The 15,629-nt window shown below is 38.1% G+C and overlaps 1 protein-coding gene across 5 annotated transcripts in view; it reads right to left on the bottom strand.

The window, feature by feature from the left end:
• EPSTI1 (epithelial stromal interaction 1) overlaps window positions 1-15,629 on the bottom strand; it is a 132,848-nt gene that overhangs the window by 89,704 nt on the left and 27,515 nt on the right. For all 5 annotated transcript variants that reach the window (XM_053665445.1, XM_053665447.1, XM_053665446.1 and 2 more), the window contains 3 exons: window positions 15,378-15,461; window positions 12,201-12,274; window positions 11,455-11,538 (listed from right to left, as the gene is read on the bottom strand). In XM_053665445.1, coding sequence (XP_053521420.1) covers window positions 11,455-11,538; window positions 12,201-12,274; window positions 15,378-15,461 — 242 coding nt within the window. The remainder of the gene's footprint in view (window positions 1-11,454; window positions 11,539-12,200; window positions 12,275-15,377; window positions 15,462-15,629) is intronic.

Here is a 15,629-nt window from a genome sequence, read left to right as displayed (position 1 = left end):
ACAACAAAGTTAATGGGTACTTGAAACATGTTCTACAGCACAGGAGAGACTTGAAATTTTAAATGAATTCAAGGCAGACATGAGCAGCTGGGTTTGATTGAAGAAGAAGAACCAGATTTTCCCAGCACAAAGAACTGTGAAAAGTAACTCATGGAAACCATCATGTCCAAACCCTGATGTAAGTTTGGCTTCACCTTTCAAAGAGAGCCAGAAACTATTCATATTTTTCATTTTCATAAAGCTCTTTATTCACACAGAACTATTTAGTAGTCCTATTTGAAAGGCAAAGTAGATGATTTCCGTTTCAGAAAAATACAAAGGAAATTTACTACAACCAACATGAATCACTTCCAATGTATTGGAATTATAAACCTAAATAAATGTGATCCTAATCTAGAAAAAAAAAACCCTATTCATGAAACCAAAAGTGATCAATTGCTGTGAGCTGCCTACATCTGTGAAGGGAAAAAAATGTTAAGACACAGTCAGCAAGCAGTAGGCATTGCTTACACTAGTGTCAGTAATGCCACTTTGAAAATGATGAGGCAAAAAAACACACAAGCACCTAGAGACCAAGGGCGGGTTCCTTTAGCAAGGTCAAAAACTAAAAAGTGGTTTTAATCTCTTCACTAGTAGAGTATCACTGAATTCATCTCATGAAAACAGTAGCTAAATTTCAACCAGCAAAGGTCTGTTTATTCCTCAGAAGCTTATGGAGAAGCATTTTATAATACTGGAATATTTGAAAAATTGTATCCAATACCTACCAAAGTATATGTACCCAAATACTTGGGTCTCAGACTTTATCTCTTTCCACTTAACAGTCAGTTAAGGAGTCACCCAAACAATTTGCACATACATATACAAATGTAGAATTTAAAATATATAGTAGCATGAGATCCAGAAGAAAATATTATAGGATCAGCTTTAAGTTCACTATCACTGCAGGGTGACTTTAAGTCACTTAAAATCACTGAATCTCAACAAAAATTTATGAAATGCCTATTATATTCTTGTACTGGGTTAGAAACTAGGAATGCAGATATAAACAGAGCAGTGCCTACTCAGGAAAGCAGAAGCTAGCTAGGGACGTAGATAAGAAAGCAATGATGGTAGTATATAAAGTATGTTAGAAGATAGAGGTTTGCAAACAGTGCAATATGAATGCAGAACATGCACGGAAGTGGGTTGTCAGGAAGTGCTCTCAACAGTTCCACAAATGTTCATTTAGTGCCAACTAAGTGGCAGTCCCCATCCTTGTCATGGGAACCAAGGGGCTGAATGACCCTTGGAATGTGCTCCCTAACCTCAAGTTCAGGGATAAGCTGTATGTTAGGAGCATGTTCATTTTTACCAAGATTGGACTCATAGCTTTCTTCAGATTCTCCAAAGGACTGATGATCAAATAAGAGGATGAGAATCATAGGTCTAATGACAGGTGGAAATTCTACATAGAAACCAATCTTAAACAAGCAATAGCTTTCCAGGAGGAGAAGGGGATTATGGGAGTAGGGCTACTGTACTCCATTGTATGTGTTACTCACTGCCTAAGGGGGCCAAGCAGAGAGGATAGAAAAGGTTGAAAAATGTCAGCTTTCAGCTTACCAAGCCTTGTATCCCAGAATGGGATGCTTCAACACAGCAGAGGTGTCTTCTATTTCTCACAAAGGTACCATCTATCAATAATCTGCATACCCACAGAACTGATTGCCTGGATGGAGAATCACTTCTAATTTGCACAAAGGCAATGATGGGCTGGCAGTGGCCCTGGATAGAAAGAGAGCATTCCCACAGTTTACAGTATTTTCAATGTACAAAGGCCTGAGAGAATATTCCAGTTCAATGATATTCAAGAAGTTCCTGGATTAATTCAAAGGGGTTTGTAGTGAGTTGGGTGGAAGATAAGGTTGAGGAAGTAAAAGAGGGTAATTATAAAGGAATTTGCATGCCAACTAAAAAGAGTCTGGACCTCATTAAAGTCAATGATAAGCCATTATGTTAGTTTAAGCATGAAAGTAAACAACTTACTCTGAAAGCATCCCAGAGGTTAGACCACAAATCTAAAAGCCAATGGAGTGATTCCCATAGTAATCCATAAATTATGAGTTCCAGATTAAGACAAGAGGGACAGAAAAGAAAAGACAAACTTTAGAAAAATGTAGGTGACAGAAATATTATATCAGGAAGGAAAAATGAAATAACAGAAGGTATAACTATATTGATATAGGATGAGTAAGGAAAGAAGAGAGAGTACAGGATGAATGTCATTTAAGAGCATCAGAATAAATATATGAGGTCAGTTTTGCACCTATTAGATTTGAGATATACTTGTGGAACATCTAGAGCATGTCAAACTCATTTCACTGGGGGCCACATCAGCCTTGCAGTTGCCTTCAAAGAGCCGAATGTAATTTTAGGACTGTATCAATGTAACTACTCTTTAAGTGAGAGATTGGCACTGCTGCTGGGTAGAAACAAGGTTTCAGGCCAGATAAAACATGATGGAGGGCCAGATTCAGCCCACAGGCCTTGTGTTTGCCACTTGTAATCTAGAGAGAAATATCAAGCATACAGTAAAATATCTGGCCCTGGGGTTTAGAAATATGGTCTGGCCTAATGATATGGATTTCAGAAATCATTAGCACACACAATAACTAAATCCTTAAATGTGGAAATGTGGAAACATGGGAGCTTTCACTTAAGAATAGGACAGTATAGGCATAGGGATATTAGAGAAGACCAAAGGATGGGACCTGATGAAATGTCAATAGTAGAAAAACAAGAAAAAGGACCCAGAAGCATTCTAGAGGGGTGGAATTTAAAGGACACAGTTTTTGATTGTTACAACATTACAAAGAGTTTCAATAACTTAGGAATTAAAGAGTCTCCATTCAGTTTTTGGATTAAAAACACCACTGGTGATTTTGGCTAGATCAATACAAGTGAAGTACTAGAAACAGAAGGCAGATTCAGCCCTCCAAGGAAAAAGTATACAAAAGGCAAGGACTCAAAAAGGGTCAGTTCCCAAGCCAGCTGAGCTCCCCTGAGGAACATTTGCTGCAATAGAGATCCTGTGTTAAGGTGATTGTTAGAGCTGGTGCACAGAAGGGCACGTGGAAACCACATGTGGTAGAGGAACTTTCAGAAGCTGAGTCATGATGTTCGGGGTGGAGGAGTTTAAAGCAAACAAGAAAGATCCAATAGAGTGGAGGGGTAAGTGGTGGGAACAATACTGGAAGGTCTGCTTTCACCTCTCTTATTCAATATAGTACTGGAAGTCCTAGCCACAGCAATCAGACAAGAAAAAGAAATAAAAGGCATACAAATTGGAAAGGAAGATGTAAAACTGTCTTTATTTGCAGATGTACATGGTAATGTACATAGAGATCCCCAAAGATTGTACCTAGAAATGACTAGAACTGATAAATGAATTCAGCAAAGTAACAGGGTACAAAATTAATATCTAGAAATCAATTGCATTTATCCTGCCAATAGCGAACTAACAGAAAGGGAAATTAATAATACAATTCCATTCACAGTTGCTATAAAAAGAATAAAATACCTAGAAATAAATCTAACCAAGGATGTAAAAGACCTATACACAGAAAATTGTAAGACACTGAAGAAAGTAATTGAAGAAGATACAAATAAATGGAAGCTCATACCGTGTTCTTGGGTAGGAAAAATTAACTTCATTAAAAAGTCCATTCCACCCAAACAATTTATAGATTCAATTCCTATCAATATTCAATGTCCCTGGCTGGTACGGCCCCATGCATTGAGCACCAGCCTGCAAACCAAAGGGTCCCCAGTTCAATTCCCAGTCAGGGCACATGTCTGGGAGTTGCATGGCAGGTCCCCAGTAGTGGGCACACGAGAAGCAACCATACATTGATGTTTTCATCTCTTTCTCCCTCCCTTTCCCTCTGTCTAAAAATAACAACAAAAAAATCTTTAAAAAAGAAAAATATTCCAATGACATATTTCACAGAACTAGAACAAATATTTCAAAATTTTCTGTGGAACCACAAAAGACCCACATAAAAACTGTAATCCTGAGAAATAGCAAAGTTGAAGGAATCACTATGCCTAATATCAACCACACTATAAGGCCATAGTACTCAAAACAGCATGGTACTAGCATAAAAACAAACACATAGATCAATGGAACAGAATAGAGAGCCCAGATATAAACCCACACCTCTATAGTCAATTAGTATTCAACAGAGGAAGCAAGCACAGACAATGGGCTAAAGACAGTTTATGCAATAAATGGTATTCAGAAAATTAGACAGATACATACAGAAAAATGAAACTAGACAACCTACTTACACCACACACAAGAATAAAGTCAAAATGGATCAAAGACTTAAATGTTAGACCCAAAACCATAAAAATCCTAGAAGAAAACTTAGACAGCAAAATCTCAGACATTACTCATAGCAACATTATATCAGATGTGTCGCCCCAGGCAAGGAAAACAAAATGAAAAATAAACACATGGGACTACATCAAACTAAAAAGGTTTTGCGCAGCAAAGGAAATCATCAACAAAATAAAAGGACAACCCGCAGAATGGGAGAACATATTTACTAATACATTTAATAAGGGGTTAATACCCAAAATTTATAAAGGACTTACAAAGATCAACACTGAAAAACCAGACAACCCAATTAATAAATGGGCAAAGGATCTGAATAGACAATTCTCCAAAGAGGACATACAGATGGCCAATAGACATATGAAAAGATGCTCAATGTCACTAAACATTAGAAAAATGTAAATGAAAATCACAATGAGATATTATTTCAAACCTGTCAGAATGGCCATCATCAGTAAATCAACAAACAAGTGCTGGTGAGGATGTGAAGAAAGGAGAACTCTCTTGCACTGTTGGTAGGAATGCAGACTAGTGCAGCCACTGTGGAAAGCGGTAGGGAGATACCTCAAAAAAAGTAAAAACGGATGTACATTTTGTCCTAGTGATCCCACTCCAGGGAATACATCTGAAGGAACCCAAGACACTAAATCAAAAGGACACAAGCACCCAGTACAGCAATTGCAGCATTATTTACAATCACCAAGATATGAAAGCAGCCCAAGTGTCCATCAGTAGATGAGTGGATATGACAACTATGGGACATTTACACAATGGAATACCACTCAGCCATAAAAAAGAAGAAAATTTTACTCTTTGTGATAGTATGGATGGACCTGGAGAACATTATGCCAAGTGAAATAAGCCAGGCAGTGAAAGACAAATACTAAATGATCTCACCTATAAGAGGAACCTAATGAACAAATGAAACTAACAAGTAAAATGGGGACAGACTCATAGATGGAGAGTAGGATGATAGCCAGTGAGGGGGTATGTGAGGCAATGGAGGGATTGGGTAAAAGGAAAAAACGACTCATATACATGGACAACAGTGTGGTGATTATTGGGGGGAGAGGGTGTAAGGGAACTAAATGGTAATCAAAAAAGTATACAATAAAGACTAAATTAAAAATGAAAGCAAATAAGAATAGAGAGACTTGTCTTTAAGATGAGAGACTTGATTATGATTATATTACAAGATCATAAAAATAAATAATGAGAGTGACAGGTGAAAGGGGGGCTTAATGACAGAGTAGTAAGGTTCCTGAGAAGATGGAATTGAGATGAGATGGTAAGCACAGGTGGCGGAATTCATTACAGCAGCAAAGAAAAGCAATTTTTTCCTCTTGAGATGAGGTAGGGGTACAAATAGCAAAGGAAGAATAAGGAAACAGAAAAATAAAGGTACCTATGGCCTGATGGCCTTTACTTCCTAGAAGGTAAGAGATGAAATAAAAAGAAAGAAGAGGATTTAAAAAGGTGGAGGGAGGAATCTTGGTAAATAGAGACAAGCCTAGACTGCAAAGGAGAAATGTCGGGCATTGTTGAAGACCCAGGTGAGAAGGAAGCCCAGAAATTTAATGTGGCCAGAAAAAAAATCCATGAGTGTTTTTTTTCTCTCCAGCAACCTTATTCACGTGGTCTTGGTGGAAATGACATAAATGAGTCAATTAATTTGCATGTAAAGTAAGAATAATCACCTCTGCTTGCTTTCCACACAGAAGGTTGATATAATAGAGTCAAATGAGATAGTGTTAAGGTGCTTCTTTACATGCATAATTAAGTAGGTTAGGTCACCCTCAATGAGTGTTTACGAATTGCTTTAGGCCTACCAGTCCTATTATTATATATTATTAAACCCAATCTACAGATGAAGTGAAGCATAGAGAAGCTAACAGCTTACCCTCTTAGTACTACATCTGCATTTCAGAAATAAAATTAACATCCCAACACTATAAGATTAATTAATGGGGTCCAACAGCATTTCAACAACCAGAGGTTTAATGCCCCATACCAATGCATCCACAAAGAACTGCATAATGTAGGGACCATATTTCTGGGAAATATTGGTGTTTTTTGAAAGTTTTCAGAAATGGACATATTCCTAGTTTATAAAAACAATGTCGAAATAATGTTTTCGATGTTGAGTTTTACCCATAAGTTATTCTTGAACCTTCAGCCCTTTCTGCTTACCAGTTTCCTAGACTAAGTAACAAATGTGATTCCTTAAAAATATGTGTAAGTATGCATCTATGCATCTAATATGTATACTTTCCTCCTAGTGAATTCCTACTTCACTTCACAACATTAAAAATAAAAACACTTCACAGTGTCTGCATAAAACACCGTGACCTCCAGTGCTCCAAATAACTTGATAAGCTTTATAACTTTATGGTGTATTGAAAAGAGCAAGGAAAGGCTTTGGGTGCCACTCAGATTTCTAGCTATTTTTCTGCTCTTTCTGAGGTTATGCTACCCCAAGAGTTTGGAAGAATTAAATGAAGTATTTGTAAACTATATAGCATTGTATATTATTTCAAGCACTACTAGCTCAAGGCAGAATAAGATGAACCCAGGAGGTGGGGAGGGTCTTTGGCATAGAATTGGAAGGTTTTTTTTCCTTTTAAGTGTGTGGACATTATGAAAGTTGAAAATATCAAGTTATTAGTTAATTCTCCAACATGATTATAAGGAGAAAGCAGGGTGCAAGATCACTTCTGCAGCACTAAATCCAGTGAAACTCCTGCCGTGAGGGTTTATGAAAACTTGGTTACATATGCTGTTAAATCCAGTGGCAAAGAAAGCACTTACATCTGCTATTCTGCTGTTTTATTATTTTTAATAACTTTCCTTCACTCTGATGTTCTAAATATTTTAGAGATATTTTCTCTTTATAAATTTGCAAGAGGAGACATTCATTCATACATCACTATAAAACCACATGCGTGTGTTAACTTCCTACTGCTGCTGTAAAAACTTACCCCTAACATGGTGGTTTAAAATAACAAAAGTTTGTTAGTAATCATACATTTCTAGAGGTCAGATGTCCAATATGGGCCTAACTGGGCTAAAATCAAGTTTTCAGCAGGTCTGCATTCCTTCTGGAGGCTGCAGGGGTGAATCTGTTTCTTTGACTTTTCCACCTTCTAGAAATCTCCCACATTCCTCAGATAGTGATATCTTCCTTCATCTTTAAAGCTATCAATGGCAGGCGAAATCTTTCTCTGGCTACCCTCTCTTCATGCTCTCAATCCTCACCTCCCTCTTCCAATTTAAGGACCCTTGTGATTACATTGGACCCACCTGGGTGATGAAGGCTACTCTTCCCTTTTGAAAGTAAATCAGTTAGCAATCTTAATTCCACCTGCAAACTTAATCCCCCTTTTGCCATGTAACATAATATAGTTCTAGGTTCCAGGAATTGGAATGTGGGTGGGGCGGGGAGGAGACATTATTCTGCCTACCACATGGGTTAAATGTTTATAAATCAGTAAGTATCAGACACATAATATGGCAGATACTTCAAAAAATCCTTGACCTTCTAGTCCTCTGAGGCTTGGCTTTGATATGTGGATGGTAGGGGAGGGTGAGAGAGAACCTGTTAGGGCTAAGCAGCTGAACTTAACAACCTGCTTCAGCAGAGGGGAGGGGGGAGGTTAATTTGTGGGCATTGTGAAAGTCTGAAAAAAGTATTTACTGATTCCATAGTGAAAATACTCCCACATGGTCAGTTTCAAGCTCCTACTATAAAGTTAACTAGTTTGAAAAATTCTGAAAATGTAGCAATCCAGTCTCATGAACCAGTAAGAGGAAGCTCCAGCACACCTCGAGAAGTCTACCTAACACCAACATGCTCAGCATAGGGAATACTTGCTTATGCATTCCCTATGCTAAGGCATAGTGCCCTCCCAAGTCACCACTTCATCTATAGCATTAACTCCTCCTGGACCCCACTGACCTGACCAGATGCTAAAGAGCTGGCTGCCATTTATACCTCTGTGCTTACTAAGAATCAAAGAACATGTGCTGGCAGAGAATGCAGTTTACTCTCCCCTCACCCACACACAAGTGCTGACTGACCAGAGAGAGACCCAGGGAAAACTGAAGGGGTGGGGGTGGTAAGAACAGAGGCCAAGGTAGAGGCTCTTAGGTGGCAACAGGCTGCATGGATTCTACTGGGCTCAGAGTTCCTGGACAGCAGCCATCTACCTGGGGAGGAGGGAAGTATTTTGCAGGCTGATGTCTGTGTGTGTTTACTGTGCATTTTAAAGAATAAATGCTCAATAAGCACAGCCATTATCGCCTCTCTTGGCCATTTTCACACTGGCAATGTGAAGTATTCCATTACTAGATAGCTAATGTTCATTTTTCTTTTATGACGCAAGCTACTAAATAGGCTCACATTTAGTATGAAAAGCCACAGATGTATATACAACAGGAAGAGCTGGGTCATGGTGGCGGTGCCGACCAATTAGCCTGAGAAATCAAGTCTGTGGAAGGACCAGGGTGGGCTGCTCACTCTCTTGTAAGGTAGTTTAGACACTGCTCTGCAATGTTTATGTGCACAAGAATCACGTGGAGAGCTTGTTAAAATGTAGATTCCGAAGGTCTAGGGTGGGCTCATGATTCTGCTTTTCTAATAAGTGGTGCCAGTGCTGCTGGTTCAGGGACCACAATTTGAATGAAAGGGATGTACATAATCTGTCTTCCCATCTCTCACTTTCAAACAAATTTATACCAATAATTATTACAGTTATCATATTAGAAAAGCCAACCTCATTAAGATTTCTACAGTTGGTGATTACTAGGCAACTAGTGTTATGGTATCACTTGGAAAGGGGAAAATGCTGCTTTTACTTAATGGTAAGGAAAACCATTTCAACCACTAACATATCTGAATCATATACATTATTCGACCCATGAAGAAATGAGTTAAAAATGACCCACAAGCCAGCCAGTTATGGGTATTAAATGACAACTAGTAAGTGACTTTTAAATTAAGAGGTTGCAACACAGTAATTCTTCAGGATATGCAAGCCTCTTAACTCAGTTCCTGGCGATGATTTCAGTTTTGTCCTAGTCCCACTTGCAATGCACACAGACTCTGTTCCATGTAAGCAGATGTTCCTCTACAACCACACGACCTGAGAGAGCCTTTGAAGAAGAAAGTGGAGGGAGGGGGAGTTGGATGAAAAAAGAGTGGGGCATAAAGAAGTAGAAAGAAAGAAGATGGGTTTTTAAAAGTTTGTAATAAAAATGTTTTCAGTGAGGGTGTAATACCTCATCAGCTGGAAACAAATTGCTCAATTGAATTTTGTAAACAAACTTTCTATATTCTTTTTTCCTTATACCTCCATCATTTCACTACAGTACCACATGTATAAGTCCAGTCATCTCCTCCCCCAGAGGCTACATCCTTAGGGATATCACATCTAAATCTACAGATGTTCCTAGGCCTTGGAAGAAGACAAGGTAGGACTTACAGAGTCATTTTACAGAAATATTGGGTTGGCCAAAAAGTTCATCTGTTTTTTTTTCATAAGATGGCTCTAGCAATACTTAGTTATCTTCAATTTCATTTGAAACCATTTTGTTAGATTGTATTGTGACAGTTGTCATTTCAGCATGCACTTTAAAAATAAACTTATCAAAAAATTTTTGTGCAGCCATTTAAATATTGAAGATAGAGAAAATATGCAACATTATTGGCATATTATGTTTATTATTTCAAGAAAGGTAAAAACAACTGAAATGCAAAAAAAAACAGAAGAAAGAAAGAAAGAGATTTGTGTAGCATATGGAGAAGGTTCTATGAGTGATCAAATGTGTCAAAAGTGGCTTGCCAAGTTTCATGCTGGAGATTTCTTGCTGGATGATGCTCCATGAACATGTGGACCAGCTGAAGTTGATAGAGATAAAAATTGAGACAATAATTAAGAACAATCAACATTATACCACACGGGAGAAGATGACATACTCAAAATATCCAAATCAAGAAAGTTATTGGTGAAAATGAAAAATGTGTCTTTTATGGAAAAAAAGCTCAATAGACTTTTTTGGCCAACCCAATAGTTTAGGAAGGAATATGGCCTGTTCAAGTTTAGACAGCAAAACAGGACACCTTCCAAGAAAAACTCAGTCTGCTCACCAGCAGGTAGAGAACTCCCCAGGGGAAGAAGAGACTTATATACTCTCATGCATTCTGTAAGTCATCAGGTTTCACTTCATTAAGTCTGGCAAAAATATTTGTTGTTTGGTAACCAGGTTTAAATATTGACAAACAGTTAATATTTAAAAGAAAATAGAAGGAGGGGAAGAGAGGCAGACAGACAGCAGGAACAGAAGTTATGTTTCCATGACTTGTCCCTGCACCAGGTGTCATACTTGGGAGTCAGTATTATGAGTCAACCCCTTTCCCCTAACCCTTAAGCACTTAAACCCTACTTCAGTTTAGGACTTTGTGGGGAATGAAAGTATGAGGAAGGGGTGTTGGAGAATAACATGATGTTCTTCCTTCTCTAGCAGATGAACATTTTTAGGAGGTTTATTTACTCAAGTCTCAGAATAAGTATCAGCACTAAAAAGACTTGGAGGTTTGAATAGATCATATCACTAATACTGAAACTCAAAGGCACACTTTCTCTTCTCTGAGTAAGAGAGTGTGTTTACCTCTGTCACACTCACCATGGGAAAGTCAGTATTTGGATATAAATATGGTTGTGCACACTGATTGCCATTGTTACTACCTGTTTTGCTCATAGCCAAATACATAGTGACTACTTCCATAACTCGCCTGAGAAGCAAGATAGTGTGGTGACTAAGAACTCAAGCTCTGAGGTCCATTGATCTGGATTTGAATCCTACTTCTATTTACTTGGCTATGAGGTCTGGGCAAGTTATCTACACACTCCATTTTAGTTTCCTCATTTCTCAGCTAGGGTGATAACAATAACATATACTTTATAGGGTTATTATAAGGATTAAATGAGTTTGTGTATGGGCTGTGTCTAGAAGAGAATCTGGCACATAAAACACACTCACTAAAGGTTAGCTAATCATTTTCTCTACCATCTTACCTTCTCTCTCTGAATTGCCTTCATTTTTTGGATTTCAGCTTCTTCAGCTTCCTTCTTGATTCTTACAGCTTCTTCTTTTTTTAGCTAAATTGTATTGAAAGTACAAAAGACAAAAAACAGTTACTATTTTTCAGCCTGAACCTCTGAAGCACAAAATTATTATGAAAGGCAAATTACAGTATTGTTTGTGCTATACCTCGCCATGATTATAGGCTGGGGCTTCAAGCCACTTAGATCACAGAGAATGATCAGGCTACTTCTGCCTATGAAATTTCTCTCTGTATTTCTTCTTCGGTCTCTCTGTCTCTCTGCACATCCCTCCACCCTTCAGGTCAGGGAGGGGAAAAAAGTAGGCAGATCATTTTTCCTGATCATAAAACTCAGTTTGTTGAAAAAAATCACTAAGCACATTAAATAGTTTATTTTTTTTACTATTTTTGTGACTGTTATTGGGTAAACAAATCTGTGTTGTTGGAATCAAAATATTCAAAACCTAGTAAAGTTAACTTGAAGTAGAAAAAAATCCCTAAATCAGAGGTCCTGCTAATATATAGCTTGGATGAAAATTCTAGATATTTACCTCTTCACTTCTCAGTCCTGATTTCTTTGCTTTTGAGAATTTCCTTTTGCAACTGGTTGAAAGGATTTACACTTTTGGTTAAGTTACTGTGTTTTTTCATGGTTACTAGAAAGTGTTGGTGTTCAAATTATTTGCCAAAATTAAACTAAAAGAGATCGATTCTGACCTTCTGCTGGTATTTAGATTGCATCAGCTGGAGTTGTTGTTTCTGCCTGACTTCAGCCTCTGATTTGCTTCCACCTATGGAAGAAATAAAGTCACGAAGTTGAAACGTGAATGTTCAGCTGAGATGTCAGCCATCAAAAACTAACTAATGCATGATAAGACAATACCATGAGTTTCTTTAACATTTTCATACTTCTAGAAGTAAGAGCAGAACCAATTTTCTTAATAAGACATTAAAGAATGGTAATCACTTAAAAGAGAAACAGAGCTAGACAGAAAGGCCATATTCCTAAAAGAACAGGACAATCCTAGTAAAGTTTTTCAGTCATGTCAGTATTCAGGTTTTCATTTATATTGAAATCATACCTGAAGGTCCATGCTAAGTAATAAGAAATACTGCCTCCCTTGGAAATTCTAGAACATTCCTCCTGCTTGAGTATGACCATTCCTCAACCTAATAAAGATGATGATCAGTGATGCTTGATTCGCTTTTCTTTTTCTGACCTGTCTGCCCTGTACTCAGGTGGCAAAGGTTAGGAAACACTTAGGAAACACTCTTGCCACTAAAATATGTAGTCTTTATGACCCAGTTCTTAAAAGTACAATGGAAATATTCTAGTTAGTAATTAATGGCTAATGTATACTATTTATTGTTTTTCTTTCATTATTCAAGAGAAAAACATAAACTTTAGATTATGTGCCTACTCCCTCTTAAACTAGCTTTGTAATCATCTATGAATTACTGTTTAGAGATTTCCCAGTGTTTATACAAGCTTGTGTGTGTATTATAAAGATCCCTTTGATATAATTCTCTGGTGTTTTGGTCTCTAAAAGTGTTAGTTCTCTGAAAGATTCATTGTCACAGAAGATACATTAAAACAATTTGCATTCACCATAGTATTTATAGTTGAACTGATAAAGACACCATAAACACTTCTCATCTGAATCCCAAAAGATATATAAGGCCTGTTTGGTTTTGACCTTTCTATCTCTGTCACAGGGGATCAAGGAAAAAGAAAGAAACAGTGGGAGCCATTGAAGCTTTTATCTAATATTACAGCCATTTTCATTATCTTCTCAAACTATTCCAATACTTTAAGAAATAGAAGAAAAGGGGAAGAGCTGAGAATAAAAAATAAATGAATAAAAACAGATGTCTAAGTGTTTACAGGTTTTGTTCAAAAATCATCATAAAGTTTAATACATTCTAGAAATTTTTCTCTACCCCCAAGCCTCTTCCTGCACAAATATTTTTGGCCATTTCTAGATATGAAAAAAATGAGAGTCTGTTCATTTTTATCTAAGGTCTGAAGACAAGAGGAGCCAACTATTCCAAACTCCAAAACGAGGTACTTGGGTCCCTAAGCAGGATCTTCAGAGGGGTAACTGAACCAGTTTGGGGAACATTAACTAGCAACTACTGTCATCCTATAAAAAACATTGGATAGGTCAAAGGGAGGTAGAAATCAGAGGAAAGATGTCTTTATAAAGCTCACCTTCTCTGTGTGTTTGGGGAAAGAGGAATCTTCATATAAGAATGAACAGAGAAGTTTAATGAAAATCATCTGGAGCTTTCAATCCATGTCCCTAAAAGACTGATGGGGGGACCCAGGCATAGAAAAGTCAGAGCCTAAAGGTTGTTGTGGGTTGACTACTCAGAAGAGGTAGTTACATGACCAATGGCCTCTAGTTCCAAAACTTGTGGTGAAAGAGGACAAACAAGTATTTCCAGTACTCCCAGTCTGGACTGTTGAAAAGGAGAAAGCTAATCTAAAGCTTTCTTAAAGGGACTTGCCCCTGTGGGCCACTTGGAGGAACAATGCAGCCCCACAAAGAGATGCTACCTACCTAGAGCCAATAGTGAAGCCAAGCATGCCAGCAGGCAAGTGTATCATCTCTGTTGGGAGAATCCAGGTGAAAGATGAGGGCAAGCAAGGAGGGATGTGGAAGAACTCCAAGAACCCCAGGGGGAAGCACTTGCAGTAAGCACACACCAAGACATGAAGTGACTGGGATTAGTCTCTCTTATATCCCCTTTTCCCTTTGATCCTGGAGGGGCCAGAATCTGGAAACAGAGCAGTCATCAGAGAAAAACTCAGCTATGCCCCATTTCTTTGGCAGCTTTCTATCCAAAATAGCCCTGGGTTGGAGCGTGGTAGAAGTTTTAATCTCCATTAGTAGCCATTTTGACCAGTAGCTAGAATTGAAGATTAATTACTAAAATTACACTGTTCTACACCTAAAATTGGCGGAACAACATTATTGGTTGAGAAAGATAAAAAAATCAAATTTCATCCAAATTTGGGAATTTGGAATTTATGGGAAAAAAACTAGTCCCACAGGGCCAGTCTGAAGCAGCTAGTTAGGCAGGACCAAAGTGTTTCCTGGTGTACCTCTCAAATCTGGCTCATTCAGTGTAAAGGTGAGACTTGATTAACCCTTTCCATGAAATATAGTGGGAGGGTGGTGATAATACTATTACTTTCCCCCATTAAATTATTTCCAAATTAGCTTATTTTTACTTATATTCTGGAAAAAATATTTCTCTAAAACTATTATGACAGTAAGTGGCCCCTGACGCTTAACACATTTGCATTTACTAAATCTGTAGAAACTGTGTGCCTAGCCCTTTAAGTTCTTAGCTGCTACTACAAAAGAAAAGGAAAGAAAGGACTGACTGAAGATTCCCATTAGGTGGCTTTCCCACTGGAAGATTCAAACATGGGCAAAGGCAGCATGTGCTTCAGACACCCAAAGGTCTCTATCTGCTGAAATGAACACAGAGGTGACGTTTCTCTTTACACCCACCACTGGGTGAAATGATTACTGTGCTTGTGAAAGCTTTTACTCACATCCTGACTAGTGCTATGACAGGGCATATGTAGGGCCCTGGGTGAGATTTCTTCGGCCTTGATCATTGAAGTGGCTCTAAATTATTTGGCAATTAAGTCATCACTTTATTCTCGAATAACTATGTAATCACATGTTTGCTACTTGCAGAAAATCAAAAACAACAATATATCTGCATACTTAAGATACTAAAGTGGTTCCATTTTAAGTGCGTTCCATTCCAAGAAGCACAGTGACCCAACAACCTGTAAGATACATTCAAATATAGACCCAGGAGAGGTGCTGACAGGATCCTGCACTACCTGTCCTTCCCTACTCAGACACTTACCTAGCCGCACCGGCATCAGGTGAACTGGCTTGGCTCTATGTTGCTCCTTCCACTTCGCCAGGTTCTCTAGCTCTTTCTCAGCAACTAAACCAAGTGAGAAATACCAAATGATCAATTATTAGAATATTCAAAGGAAACTGGTCCCTTTAAAACATTAAAAATAACCATCAGAGGGCTATGAAATACATGCAAGCATGAGTGGAAGAGATATCCAGGGAAGGTAGACACCATTCAATCCTAATCCTTCAGAGT

The sequence above is a fragment of the Artibeus jamaicensis genome, unplaced genomic scaffold, assembly GCF_021234435.1.
Source record: "Artibeus jamaicensis isolate MK-2021 breed Jamaican fruit bat unplaced genomic scaffold, CSHL_Jam_final contig_414, whole genome shotgun sequence".
NCBI classification, from domain to species: domain Eukaryota; kingdom Metazoa; phylum Chordata; class Mammalia; order Chiroptera; family Phyllostomidae; genus Artibeus; species Artibeus jamaicensis.
The sequence above is the reverse complement of the archived record's forward strand: the minus strand, read 5'-3'. Positions and strand labels throughout refer to the sequence as shown.